Source organism: Typha latifolia, chromosome 12 (genome assembly GCF_019914945.1).
Source record: "Typha latifolia isolate L0001 chromosome 12, TyphaL0001v2, whole genome shotgun sequence".
In the NCBI taxonomy this organism is placed as follows: Eukaryota; Viridiplantae; Streptophyta; class Magnoliopsida; order Poales; family Typhaceae; genus Typha; species Typha latifolia.
Genome location: NC_133097.1, coordinates 3,148,295 through 3,168,831, shown reverse-complemented (window position 1 = coordinate 3,168,831; position 20,537 = coordinate 3,148,295). Strand labels below are relative to the sequence as shown.

At 39.2% G+C, this 20,537-nt stretch overlaps 1 protein-coding gene across 1 annotated transcript; it reads left to right on the top strand.

The window, feature by feature from the left end:
- The first annotated feature begins 909 nt into the window (after window positions 1–909).
- On the top strand, window positions 910–20,051 carry LOC140799092 (ATP-dependent Clp protease ATP-binding subunit CLPT1, chloroplastic-like). Its single transcript, XM_073153236.1, has 6 exons — window positions 910–1,227; window positions 1,332–1,367; window positions 1,470–1,579; window positions 7,946–8,125; window positions 19,489–19,616; window positions 19,707–20,051. Exons 1-6 carry the CDS (start codon window positions 962–964, stop codon window positions 19,722–19,724), a joined length of 738 nt encoding a protein of 245 aa, XP_073009337.1. The 5' UTR covers window positions 910–961; the 3' UTR covers window positions 19,725–20,051.
- Window positions 20,052–20,537: the final 486 nt, after the last annotated feature.

Sequence of the window (20,537 nt, the reverse complement as noted above, 5' to 3'; positions counted from 1 at the left end):
AAGAATCTAGTATAGGCAACTAACGGCAGAAGGCAAACCCTTGATATTCTAGGAGAGCTCATCATAGACTAAGCATCCATACGCAAAATAATGCCTCTTTGATAAGTATATTTTCTTCCTTGTGTAATCTTCATAGCAAGATAACATCAATCTAAACACCGAGAAACAAATAATGAAGAACGATGATGTGAATAGAAATTCATTCTCCTAAATCTAGAAAAAGAAACTGATCAATGTTGGAAAGCACTTCAAAATAAATAAATAAATCGAGAAAAAGAAAGAAGTGAAGGCTACCAAGAGATCAGATCGAGAAGCCTAGGTTGGCTTCCTCGCTTGAGCCGAGATCGCTGATCTGGTGATTGAACCCATGGATTGAGATCGAAGGTCGGTGAAGGAGGGCTTCCTCACCCGAGTCGAGATCAAGATTGCCGACTCAGTGATAGAAGTCATGGATTGAGATCGAAGGGAAAAGAAAAGGACAAATCGAGAAAAGATCGGAGGTCAATGAAAGAGGGGAAGAGTAAAGCGAGAAAAGATAGAGATGGATGAGTGCTAAAAAGGACTAATATGGCTCTTTTCAAGCAATTTTAGGGGTTGGAACTGATACCGGATGGGTAAAACCTGGCTATTACTGCTGTCAAATAGTAATTTTAATTTTTATACGGGTATTGAAGTATTTGCCTAAAAATACATGTAGTAATAATAACATAAACGATAGGGTGTTAAATGTAAAGTTTAGAAAAGATCGTGAAAAATATTTATTTGTTGAGAGTGGGATTTGAACCCACGCCCTTTCGGACCAGAACCTTAATCTGGCGCCTTAGACCAACTCGGCCATCTCTAGAGAAGAAATAGACTTTTACTTATTTTATTTCTTAATTCCTCTATACTACGATCTACTAAAACAAACAGAGAGAAAGAGAGAGCAAGCGAAGCTAGCAAGCAAAGCCCGAAGGATAAGATGGCCGCACCTCGAGCTCTCTTCTCCTCCACCTTCCTCCCCATCTCAACCACCTCCTACCTCTCCTTCCCTACCACCTCCTACCTCTCCTTCCCTACCACCTCGTCCTCGTCCTCGATCCCCATCTCCTCCTCAATCAGACCTACCTCGCTGAAATCCTCCCTCCTCGGATGCCCTCTTCCGCTCTCTTCCTCCCTTTCTTTCGCATCTCTCTCCTCCATCCCGCGCCGCCGCTCCACCACTGTCTTCGTCATGCTCCCCAGCGCGTAATTCCATCGATTTCTATCTCTTTTCCTCCCACATTGATCCAATTTCTTTCGCCTTCTGTGCTTGTGATTATAAATAAATTTTTGGGGTTTTTCTTTTGCAGAAAGCCGGAGAGGATAGAGAGCGAGAAGACAACAAAGTGCGTGGAATTATGTTGGTTTTGTTTTGTCTTTTCGGGTGTTGGGTTTTTTTTTCTCTTCATTTTTCTGGGATGGTTTTGTTTCAACTGCGGATGCTGCAGGTGGTCAGCGAGGGCGGTGAAGGCGTTTAGTATGGCAGAGCTGGAGGCGAGGAAGCTCAAGTATCCCAATACCGGAACTGAGGCGCTACTCATGGGTATCTTGGTTGAGGGTGAGCCTTATTTGTTCTTCTTGATATCTACTAGGTTGGAATCTTTGTCTTGATGGTAGATTTTCACAGGCATATATACTCTTGAGATAACTAAACATTTTCAATTTCATGATATATATTTATTGTCTTAGGTTTATGTCAAGATTAAGAGATAGCCTTTTTTTTTTAACTATCCATCACTAACTCTACCAAAAAAAGGTTACTGTATCTCAGCAATGCCTAATGTTTCTGGCATTTCTGTGCAATTTAAGATATTTTCTTCCAATCTCACCTTGTGTACATACTTCAAGTGCCATTGAATAATTATTTGACTTGGTTGAATATAGAGGATGCAGCTCCCTTAAGGTTTCATATGCATATCTTTATGTAATATGGCAAATTTTTGGACATTTTGGTATGCGAGAAGGCTGTACTGCTATTATTATTACATTGAGGCTCGGCATATACATCTGACATGTAAGACAGCCTTTTCCCTTAAAAGTTCCAAATTTACAAACCTAGCATGTTGGCTCTAATACAGACCGACAGCTTTTTGCTTCCTATTGAAGCAACCTTATTGTAAGGATCTTTAGTAAGTGATTTTTAAATCATCTTCTCTTTCTATGATTTGTAAAATAAGCATCTTCTTTAGCCAATATGCCTTTTGTCATGGCCATACATAACATGGATGTAAAAAGGTGGAGAAGTAGCAGGAGCAGAAAGCAATGGCCGCAAGTGCTCCTTTCATTGTTTTATGCTCTTGTGAAGCCATGAGGTGTAGTTAGACTTAAGAAGACAAAAGGGAAAAAAAGAAAAGTAAATACTAAATAGAGGACTTAAAAAAGTTGTTGATCAAAATAAGTGGTTAGTTATAAATTTATAATTACTCTTAACTATTTTGGGAGCTTGGAAGCCATCTCAGGCCTCATGGTTGGATTTGTAGAATTATTGGTTTGTTGTCATTTGGTTTAGCTTTATCCACATTGCGCTCTTTGCAAGCTTTAAACTCTAATTTAGTTATTTTGAGTATTTTCATACTATGTCTCTCACATATTGGAAGGTTGTAGGCTTTAATGATTGGGAATGACATGCTATTGAGCCCTAGTTTCAATTGCTAGGGCTTCAATGATACGATCTCCCCTTAGGCTAAGGTTCGATCTTTTCCAATTCTCTGATCTGGACTGGATTTGGCACGGAACTTTGAAATAAGATCCCGAAAGATGCCTCTATCGGATTGACGTGAAATTTGGATATGTTGTAGCCCCAGAAAAGAGCTTTTCAATAAATTAAGTTTCAGGCGAATCAGATATGAGGATCTCGAGATATCGTCCGATTAGTGAACGAACATCAGGGTGGTCTGTTTAGGATCCGTGGATGGAGGCACGAGATCCTAGGATGATGGTGATTGGAGGTGGACGGCGTTTGTGGGGTGACATCGGTGAAAAGTGGTGATGGAAAAGTTATGGTTGATGGAAGAGTTAGGGCAAATGTTGGATAGATTGGAAGAAGGGGAAGGAAAGGGCCGCCCCTAAAGATCTAGGGTGATTGGCAGGTCGAGGGATGTTAGAAGCGGCGTAGCCAGGGATTGAGGGAACGGGAATGAAGAAGATGAAGGAGGCAAGGTAAAGCTCAATTCTTTAATAATCAATAATGACCTCTGGTTGCCATCCACATCCTTTTAGAGGTTAACCAATAACTTAAAATTAACCCTAAACAATATAATTTTGCTGACCATGTTCGAACGCGCCCGATCGCGTTCGAACGCACCGAATTCGCTCTTCTTTGGATTTGCGAACGCGATGCAGGCGTTCGAATGTGCAATCGAACGCGCCTGTTTCCCACTTCTTTGGATTTGTGAACGAGATGCAGGCGTTCACAGTGCGTTCGAACAGAGCGTTCGAACGCACAATGCACACTCTCACAACCACGTTCACAACCGAGTTTGAACGCGATTTATAGAAAACTTATTTTCTTGGAAATTAAACACTAAAACAAGAAACAAAGACACTCCTAAAGTGAATCCATGCTCGGGACGACATTGGTGAAGTCCGAATCGTATCAATCCACCACGCTTCCGTAACCTTGTCCTCAAGGTTTGAAATTTGGGAAGCGATCTTTGATCTCTGACTCTAGCTCCTTCATGGTATGATCTTCTGCATTGGTTCCCCACATATCTGAAAATAGAGGAAATGTTGGTGCTGAAAAAGAGGCAAGCTCACTCACTTGTGTCCGGTTGGCACGAAAGGGCATCAGCTGCTCGATTCTCGATCCCTTTTTTGTAGACTAATTCGTTGTTATACCCAAGGAGTTTTGGGCCCACCATTGTTGTCTTAAGGTGACGTGTCATACCCAAGGAGTTTTGTGTCCGGTCGGGCGCGAAAGGGCATCTTGAGCTGTCTTAAGGTTTCATCTCTATCAGCAAGTTCCAAGTCAAGCTCGGTCCTATCTGCCGCCGCAAGTCTATTGTAGGCACGCAAGACAGGGGAAGTGCGACTATAAACCGCCTCAAACGGGGTCATCCTCAGTCGAGCTTGGATACTTGTACTCCTACTAGCCTAAGGTGGAATTCGGGTCCGTCTACATTGAATCCACTTGGTCTCGGGTGGTTGAACCAATTGACTCAATGTCAGTTCAGCAATAGAAATTTGGTGCATCCGATTGCGGTCGGGAGGTTGAGTTAGATGTAGTTGGTGGATCCAGATTAGGTACCCCCAGTGACTCAAGTTAGGTTCAAATAGCCGAACTGATTGTTGGTTGTGCTCATAATCGTTTTGCCCATTCCATAGATTACTAAGTCAAATGTATCCTAGTATAAGCAAACTCGTCTTAAGTCAAGTAGAGGGTTTCTGATCATGTCCCTTAGTTAACTTAACTGAGTATCGAAGTCCAGAGATGACTCACGCTCGACTTGACCCCTTTGGCTCATAGGTCCAATCCAGCTCATGTCTAGTAATTCCACCTGGTCAAGCCCAACCATGTAGCCATCTTGAAATTCTAACCACTTAGGGTTTTCAAAAAAATTTGAAACCCCTAATATTTCTCCCATAATTTCATCTCCACCAGCCGTTGCCATAGGAGTTGCCTTGGCATGTGTTAGCCTTGGCTGAGTAGTGACCATCTCCAGTAGTTGCTTTAGCAGGGTTCCCGACGGTGTGGCGGCAGTCGGCGGCGATGGAAGGCCGAAGTTGGCCCAAAAAATGAAATCTTTATTATCTTCTTCTCTGTCCTGTCGCAGCCATGGCAGGAAGCTTTCGGCTGTCTAGGTGAGAAAAGCAGCAGCCCGTGAGGTCTTTACGGGGCTGTCAGCAGTCGGTGCTGCCATGGGTGGAAGATCGCGGCCTTCTCCTTTGAGTTGTAGCTTGGTGGGGAGCTGCAACGTCATCGCCGGTGATGACGCTGTCGCGGTCGACTGTTGATTGACTGAGGAGAATGGTGGAAGGTCGCTGGAGGCCATATGCGATTTCTTCTTAGTTGCCGACTCGCCGTGGTTGCAAAGGGAGGTGGTGTAAGGCGGACCAAGTGTCGGAACTCGCGGTTGATCTTGCTGTATAGCCGAACTCTCCCCTATTTTTGTAGGGAACGAGAAGGCCGTGGAGAATGTTAGGTATGCTTCGGAGGGCTCCCCATGCTGCCTTGCGATTGCCATGCTTGTTGAAGAAGGTTTCGACCACGCCCGTATTTCTCGAATCATCTCCATCATCATCTGGTTGTTGATGGCCATTTGTTCGAAAAGAGACTCCAACACGGCTTGAACACTAGGTTTTTTCGTATTCCGATTAGATCGGGTGGTTCCGCGGGTGAAAGTTCCCGCAACCGTTTCTCCCTCCTCTATTGGGAGAATCTCTTCTTCATCATCTCGCCGTGCAGCCATGGATCTAGTGGTCGTCATAGGAAGCGCTTGTCCGAGGAACAGTGGCTCTAATAACAGCTTGATACGATCTCCCCTTAGGTTAAGGTTCGATCTCTTCTAATTTTCTGATTTGGACTTGATCTGGCACGGAACTTTGAAATAAGATCCTAAAAGATGCCTCCGTCGGATCGACGTGAAATTTGCACATGCTGTAGCCCCAGAAAAGAGCTTTCTAACAAATCAAGTTTCAGGCGAATCGGATGTGGGGATTTCGAGATATCGTTCGATTAATGGACGAACATCAGGGTGGTCTGTTTAGGATCCGTGGATGGAGGAACGAGATCCTAGGATGATGGTGGTTGGAGGTGGACCGGCATTTGTGGGGTGGCACCGGTGAAAAGTGGTGATGGAAAAGTTATGGTTGATGGAAGAGTTAGGGCAAGTGTTGAATAGATTGGAAGAAGGGGAAGGAGAAGGCCGCCCCTAAGGGTCTAGGGTGATTGGCAGGTCGAGGGATATTAGAAGCAGCGTAGCCGGGGATTGAGGGAACGGGAGTGAAGAAGATGAAGGAGGCAAGGCAAAGCTCAATTCTTTAATAATCAATAATGACCTCTGGTTGTCATCCACATCCTTTTAGAGGCTAACCAATAACTCAAAATTAACCCTAAACAATACAATTTCGCCGACCGCGTTCGAACGCGCCCGATCGCGTTCGAACGCACCGAGTTTGCTCTTCTCTGGATTTGCGAACGTGATGCAGGTGTTTGAACGCGTAACCGAACGCGCCTGTTTTCCACTTCTCTGGATTTGCGAACGTGATGCAGGCATTCACAATGCGTTCGAACAAGGCGTTCGAACGCACAATGCACACTCTCACAACCACGTTCACAACCGCGTTCACAACCGCGTTCGAACGCGACTTATAGAAAACTTATTTTCTTGGAAATTAAATACTAAAACAAAAAACAAAGACACTCCTAAAGTGAATCCATGTTCGAAACGACGTCGGTGAAGTCTGAATCATATCATTCAGAAGCTACTTAAACAATTTTCTCAAGGTCAAGTTTCTTTTGCAATATTAAGGTGTGAACGAATTTGCCTTGACTCGTAAAGGACAATTGTGTGGTTTGTTTCAATGAGTCCTTTGATTGTTCCATGAAGCTATCTCTTTCTTGATAATCAGTACATCTATGCGTTGCTTACAAAGTATATTCATTAGACAAGTTTTATATTTTCTTAGGTTAAGATAAAAAAGATTGTCATCCTTTATCTGAAAAATAATCAGCTACTCATTCTCTTTTCAGCATATATTGCTGATACTTGTTGACTAATATATATGGCCTAACATAGGATTCCTGTAGACTACTAAGTCATCAGATTAAATTGTGGCTGTGATGACAGCAATCCTCTTATTTGCTAATTGAGTGGGCTTTATCGTGTTTTTCACTTTCTTATTATGCTATGTTCAAGAGAAATATAGTCAATGAAGCCCCATGAAATCTTGATTTATCATCTTCTTGATATTTGCCATATTGCTTCTGGGTGGTCTAAAGATTATCCGAGAAAATAGCATGTTTTATCAGAAAGAAAAGAAAATTAGTGCATGAGGAACACATGCTTATGCTATTGGATTTGCCTATGAGGACTCCTTGTATCTTAAGAATAGGATATATCTTGACACAGTTACCATGGGTTCGGCACCTTTCAAAACCTTCTACATGCACTGGCAATAAGGCCCTTTGTGAAAGCAAATTTATGACTTCCCAAGAAAATGAAAGGAGAATAAGAGAGGATAATATAATTTATTTATAAACCCTTGAATTCTACAGAAAAATTTCCATAGGTGAAAAACATAAAATGGCCTCCCAATGTTTGACTTATTTTTCACCATAGAAACAAGATGTCAGCAGCTCTGGAGAACTAAACCATGAGAGGAAGATTTGGAAGAGCCACTCTCTACTGGTCAAAAGGTGAACAGGTTAAAACTTAATAGGCATTTAGAATGTTTTAGTGACTAAAGAAGGAAACATTTAAATCCTTTTACTGGTCGGAAGTATGAAATTTCATTGGCTGCATGATGGATGATTTCCTCAAGTAGATTTTGTATTCATGAATCATGACTGCCTGGTCTGACCTTTCAAATGGTGGCTTCAGCCATTTGCCATCTTTTGCATTTTTAACAGTCAGAGACTTCAAATCTTAATGACATAGTAGGGACTGTAAGAAGTACATAGCTGTGGTCTTCGTCAATTAGAAGGATGCTTCTATTTGCTTAAATCACATTCTAAATGTGATGAGTTTTGTGTTTTCTAGAACAAGGTTACAAGCATGATAAAGCCACAGAGAACATTAAACATCAGCTATCAATTTTCTAAGAATTCCAGTTTGCTATACCATGCGCAACATGTAAAGCTATTTAATTTAGCTTCATAAAACTTAAACTAAATCACATTTAGTGTATCATGCCTATGAAACTAACATATCTTTTAAGTTCTAAAGAAACACAAGCTACAGTTCTTTTTCTCAATTCCTTGCAGGAACAAGTGAAGCAGCAAAGTTCCTGCGTGCTAATGGAGTTACACTTTTCCAAGTACGTGATGAAACAGTCAAGTTACTTGGAAAGTCAGACATGTACTTCTTTAGTCCTGAGCACCCACCATTGACTGAGCCAGCTCAACGAGCTCTTGATTGGGCTGTTGATGAGAAACTGAAGTCAGGTGATTTTAAATGGTCCTAGACAATTTTTTCCATGTATTAACAATCAAGTGTTGCACTTTTTCTGCCACTTCATTATGCTATTTCATGTTGGTTATTTTGTGTATGAAATTACTGCTTTATTTTGTTAGTTCTATGATAGAAGCTTTGAACATAGACCTGGTTATTACAATTATTTTCTTGTACAAATCAGATGGAAATTTACAGATCATCTCCTCTATTTAACATTTTGTATCTAATGCTCATAAATGTTATTTATGTTTGTTTGACATTAACTTTATTTTATTGTTGTTATGATTTCCATACATACACAGTTATATTCTCTCCCATTATAATTAGTAAGTTCTCTTCTCGGATAGTTGATTCCATCTAAGGTGATGCTATATATTCAAAGATGGAAAGAGTATATCTTATTCAGATCCATTGTAGAAGTGCCAACAAGAAAATGATTGAAGAATATGAGGTTGAATTCTTTCTACTGTTGGATTCTTTCCCCTTCATACTATTGGACAATGTTTTAAAAGGCGGTCGCAGGTGGCAGGCGGTCATCCCACCGCCTAGTGCCTAGGCAGAAGGTGGGTGCCAAGGCGGATGACAGGGTGGCCTAGCATTTTTAATATATAAAAACTTAAAAATAATTATATATGATATAATATATATTATATATAAATTTTATTAGTCTAATTCACCTTCATACTATTGGACAATGTTTTGAAAGGCGGTCACAGGTGGCGGGCGGTCATCCCACCGCCTAGCGCCTAGGCGGAAGGCGGATGACAGGGTGGCCTAGCATTTTTAATATATAAAAACTTAAAAATAATTATATATAATATAATATATATTATATATAAATTTTATTAGTCTAATTCACCTTTATCAAATTAAATTATACTATTAGATTCACACTATTCAGCCCTTATATAGCAAATAAGTTTAGGCATCATCCTATTATGATGGCAAACTCAGTAATTAGAGAAGAATGCGAGGGGGTTTTCTCTAACAGCAAGATAAAAAGAGCCATCAATCACTCATTTTACTCAACATCATCTCTCTCCTCAGCCTAGCCGAAGATATTGATTAGTCCAAGAGCTCAAGCTTGAGAGAGAGTGAGAGAATAGAGAGACACTCATTGGCCAGCCAACCCCTGTGCATCGCTCTCCTCAACCCTGCCCTTGTGTGCCGCTCTCCTTAGCCCAACCCTCATGTGCCGCTCACCGTCATGCTCCAGTCGTCGTCATGCGCCGGTCACCATCATGCGACGCTCGCTGACATACGCCACTTATTGTCCATTGCTTGCCGTTCACCGTTGAGAGAGGAGGGATGGAGAGAGATTAGGGATTTAGGGCTCGTTGGAGATCGATTGGAGAAGAAAGGTATTTTTTTGTTAACTTAACTAGTTCTGCCCGATCCATTCTTTCCACCCGACCTGTTCTCTCCACCCGGCCCGCAAAGACCGCCAAGTCGGCCCGCTAGGTGAAATCGGTCCACCAAGTGACAAATTGACCTGCCAAGGAATAGTAAATGCCTAGTATGGGCACATACCAAGTTAGAGGGGCGGTCAGTGTGCTGCCCCGCCAAGGCGGCTGCCAAAAACACTTTTCAAAACCCTGCTATTGGATTCTTTCTAAATGCACTCTGAGTAGCTTAATCTGGGTTTAGTTCTTATATCCTCATCATTATTTGTAGTAGTCGTTATCCACAAAGGTACAAATGAGCTGCAGAACGAAAAATTAAATAGTAGAACTAGTTAATGTATGTGTAATGTACTTGGTCACTTATAAAAATATACTCTAGTGCATGTGATGGAGATTGAGCATCGGAGTGCGATGGATTCTGCATCTATGTTGTTGGAATATATATCCAAGCCTTTGGATGTGTGATGTAAATTTGAAATTTGAGATCTAGCAGAGGCTAGGATGTGAGGATTTGGTTTGTGTTAGTTAAATAAATTCCTTTCAGATCTGATTTTGATCTTTAGTTGAGGCAATAGATTTATGGTATTAGGTTTAATTTTATGATTGGGTCAAGTTAGGCTTCATTTAAGTTAATTTGGGTTGATTTGAGTCAATTGCAATTGTAGTATGAGTTGATTAGGTTTATTACTTCTATTTATAATAAGGATTTTTAGTTGAGGGATCGGTCATCAAAAAGGGATTAAACCTTATTTTTATCTGGCTGATCTCCCTTGTATGGCGGATTTGGATTAAAAATCTAAGGTAGAACTTCCTCCACTTCCTCATGAAGTATTGCGGGTATGAATCCCTCCAGTTGAATCCCAGTACTGTTCTTTAATCTTCTTCTTCCTCTACCCTATTCTTCTGCAATTCCTCCTTTATTGTTTGCTGTTCTCTCTGTCTCTGCATAAACCAGAAACCCATCACATTCTTATTGTCCCGGAGCCTGCATACCACAAAGTATGCTTCGCAACCCAAATATAGCCACAAGTTCTTCTGCTGTACCTTAATGCTTTCATTAAACACCTTTGAGGTCCAGTTTTTGTCCGAGAATCTGAACCCTGCAGTCATTGCAAACTACCACCACTTTCTGGACATCACCTTTGACCTTATCAAAACACCCAAATTAAACTCCACTCCTAGCCCAACTAAAAAGCCTTCAACCCTTTCTATTCTATGCCAAATTGGCTTTGATTAAAATTATTATGAGTGCCCGTGCCCACTAAATGTTTGACGAGAGACATTTGATTTAAATCTCAAGGATTTAACCGAAAAAGGGCAGCGACTCACTGTGGTGACTATTCTATATTTCTTTTGGATTATTGATGAGAGACTTTTGATTTAAATCTCAAGGCTTTAATTGGAAAAGGGCAGTGACTCACCATGGTGACTATTCTATATTTCTTTTGGATTATTGACAAGAAAATTTTGATTTAAATCTCAAGGATTTAATCGGAAAAGGGCAGCGACTCACCGTGGTGACTATTCTATTTGGATTACTGAGTACTTTCTTTAGTTTTTCATGGCTGAAATTATTAAAGTACTTATTTCTAGTTTGGCATGGCTGAAATTCATATTCCTTTGTCTCAGTTACATGCCTATTGCACTTCTTATAGACTTTAGTCCTTAACCTTTGCATAGCATCAACACTGTGAAAAGTGTATGCAGTATGCAGGTGGTGAAGTCACGTAACACACATGCGAGTTGCAGGTGCATATGCAGTCTAACAATAAAAATAATAACATTAACTTGTATATTATTTACCTTATAATATATTGAATAGTTTAGCATAATAAGTTGATAAATAGGTAAAAGTTGCAATGTAATATATGGAAAATCATCTTCATAATATCCTATCCATTAAGGATGCTACTTTCTAATCATACAATTACTTATATTCTATAAAAGGAAATCACATAAATAAAATTTTCCAAGTATGATAAGTTGCACTAACAAAATTAATCAACAGAAAATATTATGAAGCTCTCTAGATATCTCAATATTACGATATATCATTTTCATATGAATATGAGGGTGCATATGCATGTGCCATATGCAATTGTTGGCTGTAGATATGGGGACATGTGCAGATACGGTTTGCGTATGCAGTCATTATGCAACCTGGATGCGGTTGGGCTGTATATAAGGACTGCATTTTGTCTATGTAGGGCGATTATTCCACTAGCATGACCTATGTGGCTACATATATGTAGTACGTGCAGTCGTCTTTCAAAATATGTAGTACATGCAGTCGTCTTTCAAAATATTGCATAACATATCAGTTTATCTTCATCTGTGCAACCTAATTCAAGCTTAGGTTCGATTTCTGGGTTGATCCACATCAATTTTTATATCAAAGCATAGGTTAGTCTTGCATGATTGGATGACCTTATATGAGCAATATTGTTGATAAGTCGAGATAATATGTTGAGCAATTTATGAATTTAACTTGGCCAAGTTAGTAATTCAAAATGTGAGGTTTAAGAACTTCAAAGCATTATCTTTGGCCCCGTTTGGAATGAGAATAAGTTCCTTAAACTAGGTAAATGTCCACTAACCTAGTTTTATAACCAAACACTAGTTTGTCTAAAAGCATGTTTAAGAACTGAGTGGAAATATGAGCTAACCTGTTTCTTTTCTCCCGTTTGGAATGAGTTTAGGCTCAAAGTGAATTTACCATGTTACCCTTGATAAGACTAAATGATAGGACTTTTATTTCACACCTAGAAACCTACATTGTGTAGTTACAAATAAGCAATTTGTACCTACAAGTATGCGTTACATACCTTTAAACAAGTACTGTACACACAAGCATGCACTGCATAATACCTCTGAGGCTGTAATGCATACATACAATGTATGCATCGTGTACCTATAAGCTGGCATTGTATACAAACATTGCGTACCTTTAAGTAAGTATTTTGTCCATTGAAGCCTGCATTGCAAAACAAAACTCATTAAATGAACACATTTTTCAAGCAATCTAAACTTTTGTGAAAGTTAATTATAATAAAATTATTTCGGTGTACTACATCCATTAATTCCAAAAGTTATTTTGACCAATTTATGTGAAATATCCTCAACCTCCACTCCTTGAACTAGAACAAGGAACACTTTAATTTGATTTCATGTCAAATTAAAAGTAATGATAATATCATAATACCACTAACCTGGTTTACAACCAAATACTCAATTTTTCTAAACTCATTAAAGGTTCATAAAATGAGCTTATAAAATAGGTGTATCTTAAATACGTTTTAAGCTAATCTCATTTCAAGCGCCACTAAGAGTTTAGGACAAAACTAACGGCATAAAGAGGTTAACTAAGCCTTGGAAAATCTTGTTGTCCAAGCTAATGAGACACATCACGGTAAGCATGTCAATAGTGAGCTTTGATTCTTGGCACTTGATTCACAAGAGAATATAGTTACCATTGAGCCACATAGTACTTGGCTTGATGTTGAGTCACCAATTGATGAGTTGGACATAAAGATTGAGGCACTTAGTTTTGATGGTAAACTAGAACCTAAGGCTTTTCAAGAGTGGCTAAGTGGCATTGATCAATTCATTCACTGGTATGATCAATCTTTTGAAAGGCAGCTGCGGGTATGAGGAAGGCGGGCTATTAAAGCAGTGAATAATTGAATCCAGAACTTATTATACATGGACAATGCATGTAGGCTACATATATTTATAACTGAGCAGGTTTCTCCTATCAAAATTAAGCACCAACTATCGGTAGAAGAAACAACGGATGAATGGAAGAAAGAGAAGAAGAGTAAAATAGATAAAAAGCAATGCTGCTTTCCTCTTGTCATCATTTGCCACAAACCAAAAGGAGAGTAAAACACCACTGTAAACCAGAAGAAAGAGAAAAAGAGTACTTGCCGCTACTAGAGAGAGGAAACAATTGACATAGTGAGAGGAGATGGTGGGTTTGAGGGGTTATGACTCATATTGAGAGAGGAGAGGGCATGATTGGTTTTCTTTTAATTGCTTAGTTCTCACCTGCTGGTAGATGTTACGAACCAGATCTGAAACCATCCAGACGTAAGAAAATTATAAAAATTTAAATAGTGGTAGCCTCACGAGATAGGGTTCTAATGACTCTGGTTTCACATCAATCGGATGTCTAGATTAAAAGATATAATTAAAACAGTGGAACAATATCAAAACGGGGTAAAACAGTAAATATTCAACATTGCGGCGGTCGTCGGATGGTGGTCGACGGTTGTATAGTAAGGTGGTTGCTGAAGGAAGGTGGTGGCTAGGGTTTGGGTGCTTGGAAGGGTTTTGCGGTTATGATATACTTCTATGAAGATAAAGACGATCTAATGACTATAATAAAAACGGTAAATGTAATAATAAGAAAATAACTAAACTCAATTAATTTACAATGCTTGGATGATTAAACAAAAAAGCTCAACCTCTTTATATATAGAGGTTGGGTATAATGAGTTTTATTTGGACTTAGTTTTAAAGACTTATACGACTCGAACTAGGATTTGTTTTATAGGCTTATATGATTTAATTGGACTTGCCTTAGAGACTTAAATAGCTTAATTAGACTTGCCTTAGAGGTTTATATGACTTAATTAAATTTGCCTTTTGAGCGTTACATGATTTAAGTAGACTTGATTTAACGGCTTATATAAGAGATAAGTATAAATCAATTAAAAGATAAATAGATTCGATTCATCGAGCCCAATGTCCTCATGAGGCGATCCGATCTGATCTGGTTCGTATCGGTAGATCCGACCCGTTAGCAGATCTAATCCGCTCCAATGCTAAGGTGGGCTGACTCGCTCTAATGTCTAAGGCGGGCCGACCAATTCTTGACCGCAATCAAGGTTTGTAGGGCGGCCGCCTTAGGTGCCTTTCAAAGCATTGGGTATGCTACGTCTGGGAGTCGTAGGACCAGGTTTATTAAACTCAAGTAAATCAGACAAGATAAACAATATTGGCTTTGTGCGGAGACATAGAACATGAGTCTAAGGAAGCCGTGTCGACCACTCGTGGCATGTCATGGAATAATAAGGGGTTTTCCTTATTTGTATTGGTGTAATAGACTCATGTACCTCTATCACTGCACCGTCTTTGCATCAATGTCTACCATTGATCCTTTGCATTCATAATGATCTCTCAAATGCAGCAGTGCCGTTGCTCTCTCTTTGCTCTCTTGGCCAAACCCTAAAGATATAGGGATGAGGACAATAGGAGAAGAGACCTATTTTTTCTTAGCAGTGAATTTTGACCTCTCTCACGCTCTGCTTTATAGTGGATTATAGTGGATCATGAGAAATAAGTCATGATCCTCTTATTCTTAGTGTATTTTCACTTGTCTCTCATATTTGCTTGGAGCAGGTTGCTAGAAATAAGTTCTGATTTGCTTTGGTTTAATGCAAATTATGAGATATTTTAATGATCCACTTCTTGTAATTGACTTCTCTAGATGTCCAATTGACCTAGGGTTTTCAAATGTTAGAGAAAACAAGAATTGGGAGTGCCGGTGGCACGCAGCATGCCACATTCCGGCACCCCATTAGCATAACATGTGCCAAGGGGCATGCCCTGTGTTAGCCAGCATGACAATCTGTGGTTAGGTCATGCACCATTTGGGCATTGGATTGAAACAAAAGTTTGTCAAAAAAATATCCCAACATTGTATAGAGGCCAACTGATGGAGCAAATGATCGCTCTGCAGTTGGGCAGCATGATAGGTACTAAGTATATGACTCAGTTTGATGAGCTCATTATTAGATGTGATATGACAAAAACATGATACAACATTGGTAGGTTTCCCATTGGATGAAACTTGAGATACACTTGGGCACTCCTTTCAATTAACCTTGTATTATGGGAAGTTGTTGAAACCTCAACTCTCTATGGTGGTGAGTAGTACATGGTGGCGGTGGCAATTCATGCAAGGTGGCAGACGGAGGTACGCTCACATTCTCACCACCCCCACCGGTGGCCACCGTCTCCCACAGTCCCACTCCCCAGTTTCGTATCTTTCTCTCTCACCTCCCATCTGCCACCTGCAGCCACTGGCCCATTGCCTCCATTTACCTCTCTTTTCACTCTTTTTCTCTCACCCACTGCCTCCCACTCACTGTCAATTTCAGTCTCTCTAATCTCTATTAAATTTAAGATTAATTAAATAACAAATTAGTAACTATAGAATTATAGAATGTAGATTGAACTGATTAATAGATTACTGCTAATTAGTTTTTACCTTTTAGCAGAATGTGGATTACTATTTATTGTGACTTAGTTTTAGTAAAATTTTGATTACTACTAATTAGTGTTTAGTAGAATGTAGATTACAGCTAATTAGTAATAGGTTTTAGTAGTGTGTTAATTGTTGAAATTGTGAAGGTGGAATGGAGTGTGGGCTGTTTTTGTATTATGTATAATGTGTTTGTGAATCATACTTGTGAATATATGTAGATATGCTAAATTGCTAAGAATTTTATAATTATAAATATATTATATATAATTATTTTTAAAAATACTAGATTAATGGGTGCTTGTATACCACCTAAGCGCTATGCAGTTGGGTGACCATCTGCATACTGGGGATGCCTTTCATTACCTTGATGATCTAGTTATAGCCTCGATTTTTTTTTTTGGGTACAGAAATCGGTCTTCTGGAAAAAAAAACTTCTCTTCTCAAATGAAAACCCTTCAAATCCTAGTTGAATTAGGTCACCTCCTCATAACATGGACCCTTCCTGACATAGAGTGAGGAGGTATGAGGTATCCCACTAAGAAGATGAGCCTGTTTGTGATTATGAGGATGTTCAATTTAACCATCAAGAGGTGTTTTGGCCACACCTAGAGGTGAGGTGAGGATGATTGGAGCATATTTATCTTTCATGCTTACTTTAAAAGTGGAGATGAGTGTTGCAAATTAATTATAGGCATGATGCATCAATGTAGTCTATGAAAGTGATTTGGAGTGGATGGTACTAAAACCTGAACCCCGCTCTCACTGATATAATTTATGAGTTGAGAAACCACAATGCTAGTTAGCTAGAGATGCATGATCCTAATTCCCCTTGTGACTTTTAGTGATTAGATCTGGTGTGATGTTCTCTCAGTATTATTAAGGAGGCCCTAGTTGGTTGATGTGGATGCCACACACTTTTGGAGATTCTACATTTATATCATTATGCCCAAAGGAAAGAAAATAATGTTGAATCCCTTTAAACCACTAGATACACAGGGCATTCCTAAAAAGGCATCACAGAAAGTAGAAGTCACAAAGTCTTTGCACATACTTAGCAAGAAGCAAGGTGTCATGTATCCTGGGCCTTACATGGATTCTGGTGGCTTTATTGATTGAAAAGAGCAACAAAGCTGCTTACAAGATCCCAACTACTTTGGCTCTGGAGCTGTCAAAAACAATCGGATCATCAAAAAGATTAGAGAATCCCCCTTGTACCTCCCCCATAAAACCAAAAGCCCTCTCCCTTTATTTGGTTGCCCAGTTTGTAGCTATATTACATTGCCTACAAGAATGACAGATTGTTATACATTTACAAAATTGGCTATCAAGAGATTGCAATTCTCTTCAATATTTCGAATTTACCATGGGGTTTCCCTTTTCAAGCCAAAATGACCAAAATTTTGTAGTTGCTCTCTGATTGTGTTTGTCAATCCATTTCCTGCAACTGCTGTGGCCGTCCATGCTTCAGCATACAATGCAGGCATCCCTTTAACCTCCTCCGCTCGGGCAAGCAGTACTACACTATTAGATTTAGATAAATTACCCCCCCACCCCTCCTATAGTTGACTCAATAAATTGAGAGATGCATGACAATTTAGCTTCACACAACTAAATTGGGGCAGAGCCACTTGACCATTGTTACCCCTTGATCCTGTTGGGGATTTGACATATATGTGTTGGAGTATTCTCCGACTATAGCCATTTCTTGGCAGGCTACAACCTTCAGCAACTATCTGTCCCCCTCCGAAAACATGTCCCTTTCTTTATTTCCCAATGGTCCATATTACAGAGATAATACTGCCTTGTAGTTTTCTACTGGTGCCAAGGCAAATCAATTGTCAAATCCATCCTATTTGTAAGCAAGAAAATATTCAAAATAATGTTGAGTTTGTGGCTAATGTAATCTCAAACCTCTACCAAATTGACTGCTAAACAATTGGTGATCCAGGGTTTCATCCTAAATGCCAACATATTGGCATATTGGTATGTGTAAGCATGTCTTAGGCCGGCAAAAAGGATCAATTTATTTTTCCGTAACTAGGCTAGATTACATGCTTGATATGATGACTGGATCAGTTCATTTTTCTAAGATCAATTTTAGTAGCAGCTATCACCAGGTTAGAGGTAGACACAAGGACGAATGAGTAACTGTCTTTAAACTAAGACTGACTTATTTGAGTGATTGGTCATAACTTTGATGAGAGTTATTACCCAAGGCCTACGTCCTTCTACTGGGCATTTCTTGTCACCTATTTTGATGACATGCTAATACCAAGGAAGATCACTTGATTCACCTCATTAGGTTTTAGTAGTTCTAAAACCTAAAGAAATGCTATTTCTTATAACTCACATGTCATACTCTCTGGTTTTGTTGTGTCATTTTTCTGTGTCTTAGCTAACCCTGAGAAAGTGAGAGCAATTAGAGAGTGGCTAGAACCTAAAAACATACACAAAGTTAAGAGTTTCATGGTCTTATTGCTTTCTACAATAGGTTTATTTGAGAATTTAGCACGATTGTGGATTTAGCACAGCAATGACACCAATCAATTATTGCACGACAAGGATGGGGTTAAATGGTCTAGTTTCACAGCCAAGGCATTTCATGAAATCAAGGACAAGACGATTCATGCCCCAGTATTGCTGCTTCCTGATTTTTCTAAATTATTTAAGGTTTCTTGTGATGCTACTGGGATAGTAGCTCAATGGGATGTTTTGATCACCAAACACCCAATTAAACTCCAACTTAATATGTTAATTCAAGCAACCTCTCTATAATCTTGGCTCATTTCGTCCATAATCAAGGCATTTTCAAGCCCATTTAATTGCCCGTAGCTATGGTTGCTGAGATATCTGCTGCCCTTCCAATCTGATTGCCTTGAAAACTTGGCCTATCATAGTCATGTGATTGTTTACCATTTTGTGAACTTTTAGTTGGTGATCATGTTATCTGAAGGTTGCATAAGCATTGAACTTTTTATTTCTAAAAAAAATGTTGAATAAGATCTTATTGAACTATAAGTTATGATCAGTCACCTACTTTTTGATTGCATTTGAGTACATATATGATGCTAGAACACAGCAACATATTTGATGCCAGAACACAGAGCAGGATGTATTGCTAGTGTAAATGAATGAGAAAAGGTGGCATCATTCAGATTTAATTAAAAAAAATGGTTGTATTAGTAGAAATGAGATCCTTGATTTGAAAGGCTCTTGATAATCTAAGAACAAATAGCTGTAGGAGCAGTAGTGAGCATATAAAGTGTGAATAACACTTTTAATTGAGATACAGTTAGATATTCAAGCGGGCTGAATCTTACATTTGTTAAAATGTACTTGAGTGTCTGATGGTTGGATGAATCACTATTAATGCTTGAGTGTATGTTGCCTACTGATTATTCTTGATTACCATTAAAGCCCACACGTTGAGTCTTACCAACTTATAATAGAGGTCAATGATTCGATTCATTTTATTGACTGGAGTGTTATATGCACATGCTTTAGGTCTATTGTGTTCCGTTTCTTCCGAGAGTTGGTCCAGTTGTCAAATTTATATATGCAGCAGAACTAGCTTTATTGTTTAGCTTATGATTAGCCCACAATCTCATGATATATTAAAAAGAAAAAAAATTCTACTGATCATTCTTTTCATTCCTAATGAAATATTTGTTGGATGTAGGCAAGGAAGGAGAGATAACTGTGACACTTTTACTACTGGGCATATGGTCAGAGAAAGATTCGGCTGGTCATAAGATATTGGCCTCCCTTGGTTTCAATGACGAGAAAGCTAGTGAGCTGGCAAAGTCTGTAAGTAGCTTTTCTTCTTTCTAGAGTTAGTATTTCTTACTTGTCTTGCTCATAATAACTTTTTTTAACATTATTCTGGTTTTGTTCAAGGCCAACAAGGATTACTGATGAGCTATAGATAGGCACCATGGAGAAGAAGTTCGGTAGTGCTTATAAACTTTCTGAATTGGATTGGATGCATCTATGCGTCTGAAGGCTAGGAATCCCCTGGCGAGTTTCATTCTTATAACAGTTAGTCAAGTTAAGCGAAGAATATAGTGCCTACATTTTGTTATGCCTTGTTGAAGAGTTGAGAGCTGGAAATTTTTATGGGGGTAAATATTTTGTTACAAGGTCATCTAGGAGGGGGATTATTTTGTTGTATGTCTTGCTTAGGACCTACACTATTTTAGAAGATTAAAGGAATTAATATAATATTCGGTTCAGTTTACGCAATTGTGCTATTCTTCTTTTAGTCCTGCACTCAAATTGCAAATAGAGAAGTTTCCTGACATATGAACAAATGAACGAATGTTGGTATTAGAAGAGAAGCAATATATATGTGCGAGTTGACATGTTGGTCAGTAAGCTACTGAAGGACTCAAATCGAGGGGTAAAACTGATAGGACTTAAAAACTCAAAATCGGTTTTCAAAGCAGTCGGATTTAGATTCATTCCTCCCAATTTAAACTAGCAAAATGTGATGTTTTTAGCGGACACCAAGTTGATTAAACAATAATATTACGATCGTTGGAAACTGGTGTCTTTCTCTTCTTAATTAGGAACTCGGATTGAGCTATAATGACTGTTACCTAGGCCCATTGTAGATTCTGAACTTCTTGGGATGTTTTGCTCAAGAAAGTATGTGCCAGTGTTTGTTTATTCTCGATTGCAGTTACTTTGGCTAAGTTCTAACTCAAATCTATCCAACCAATTCATTCT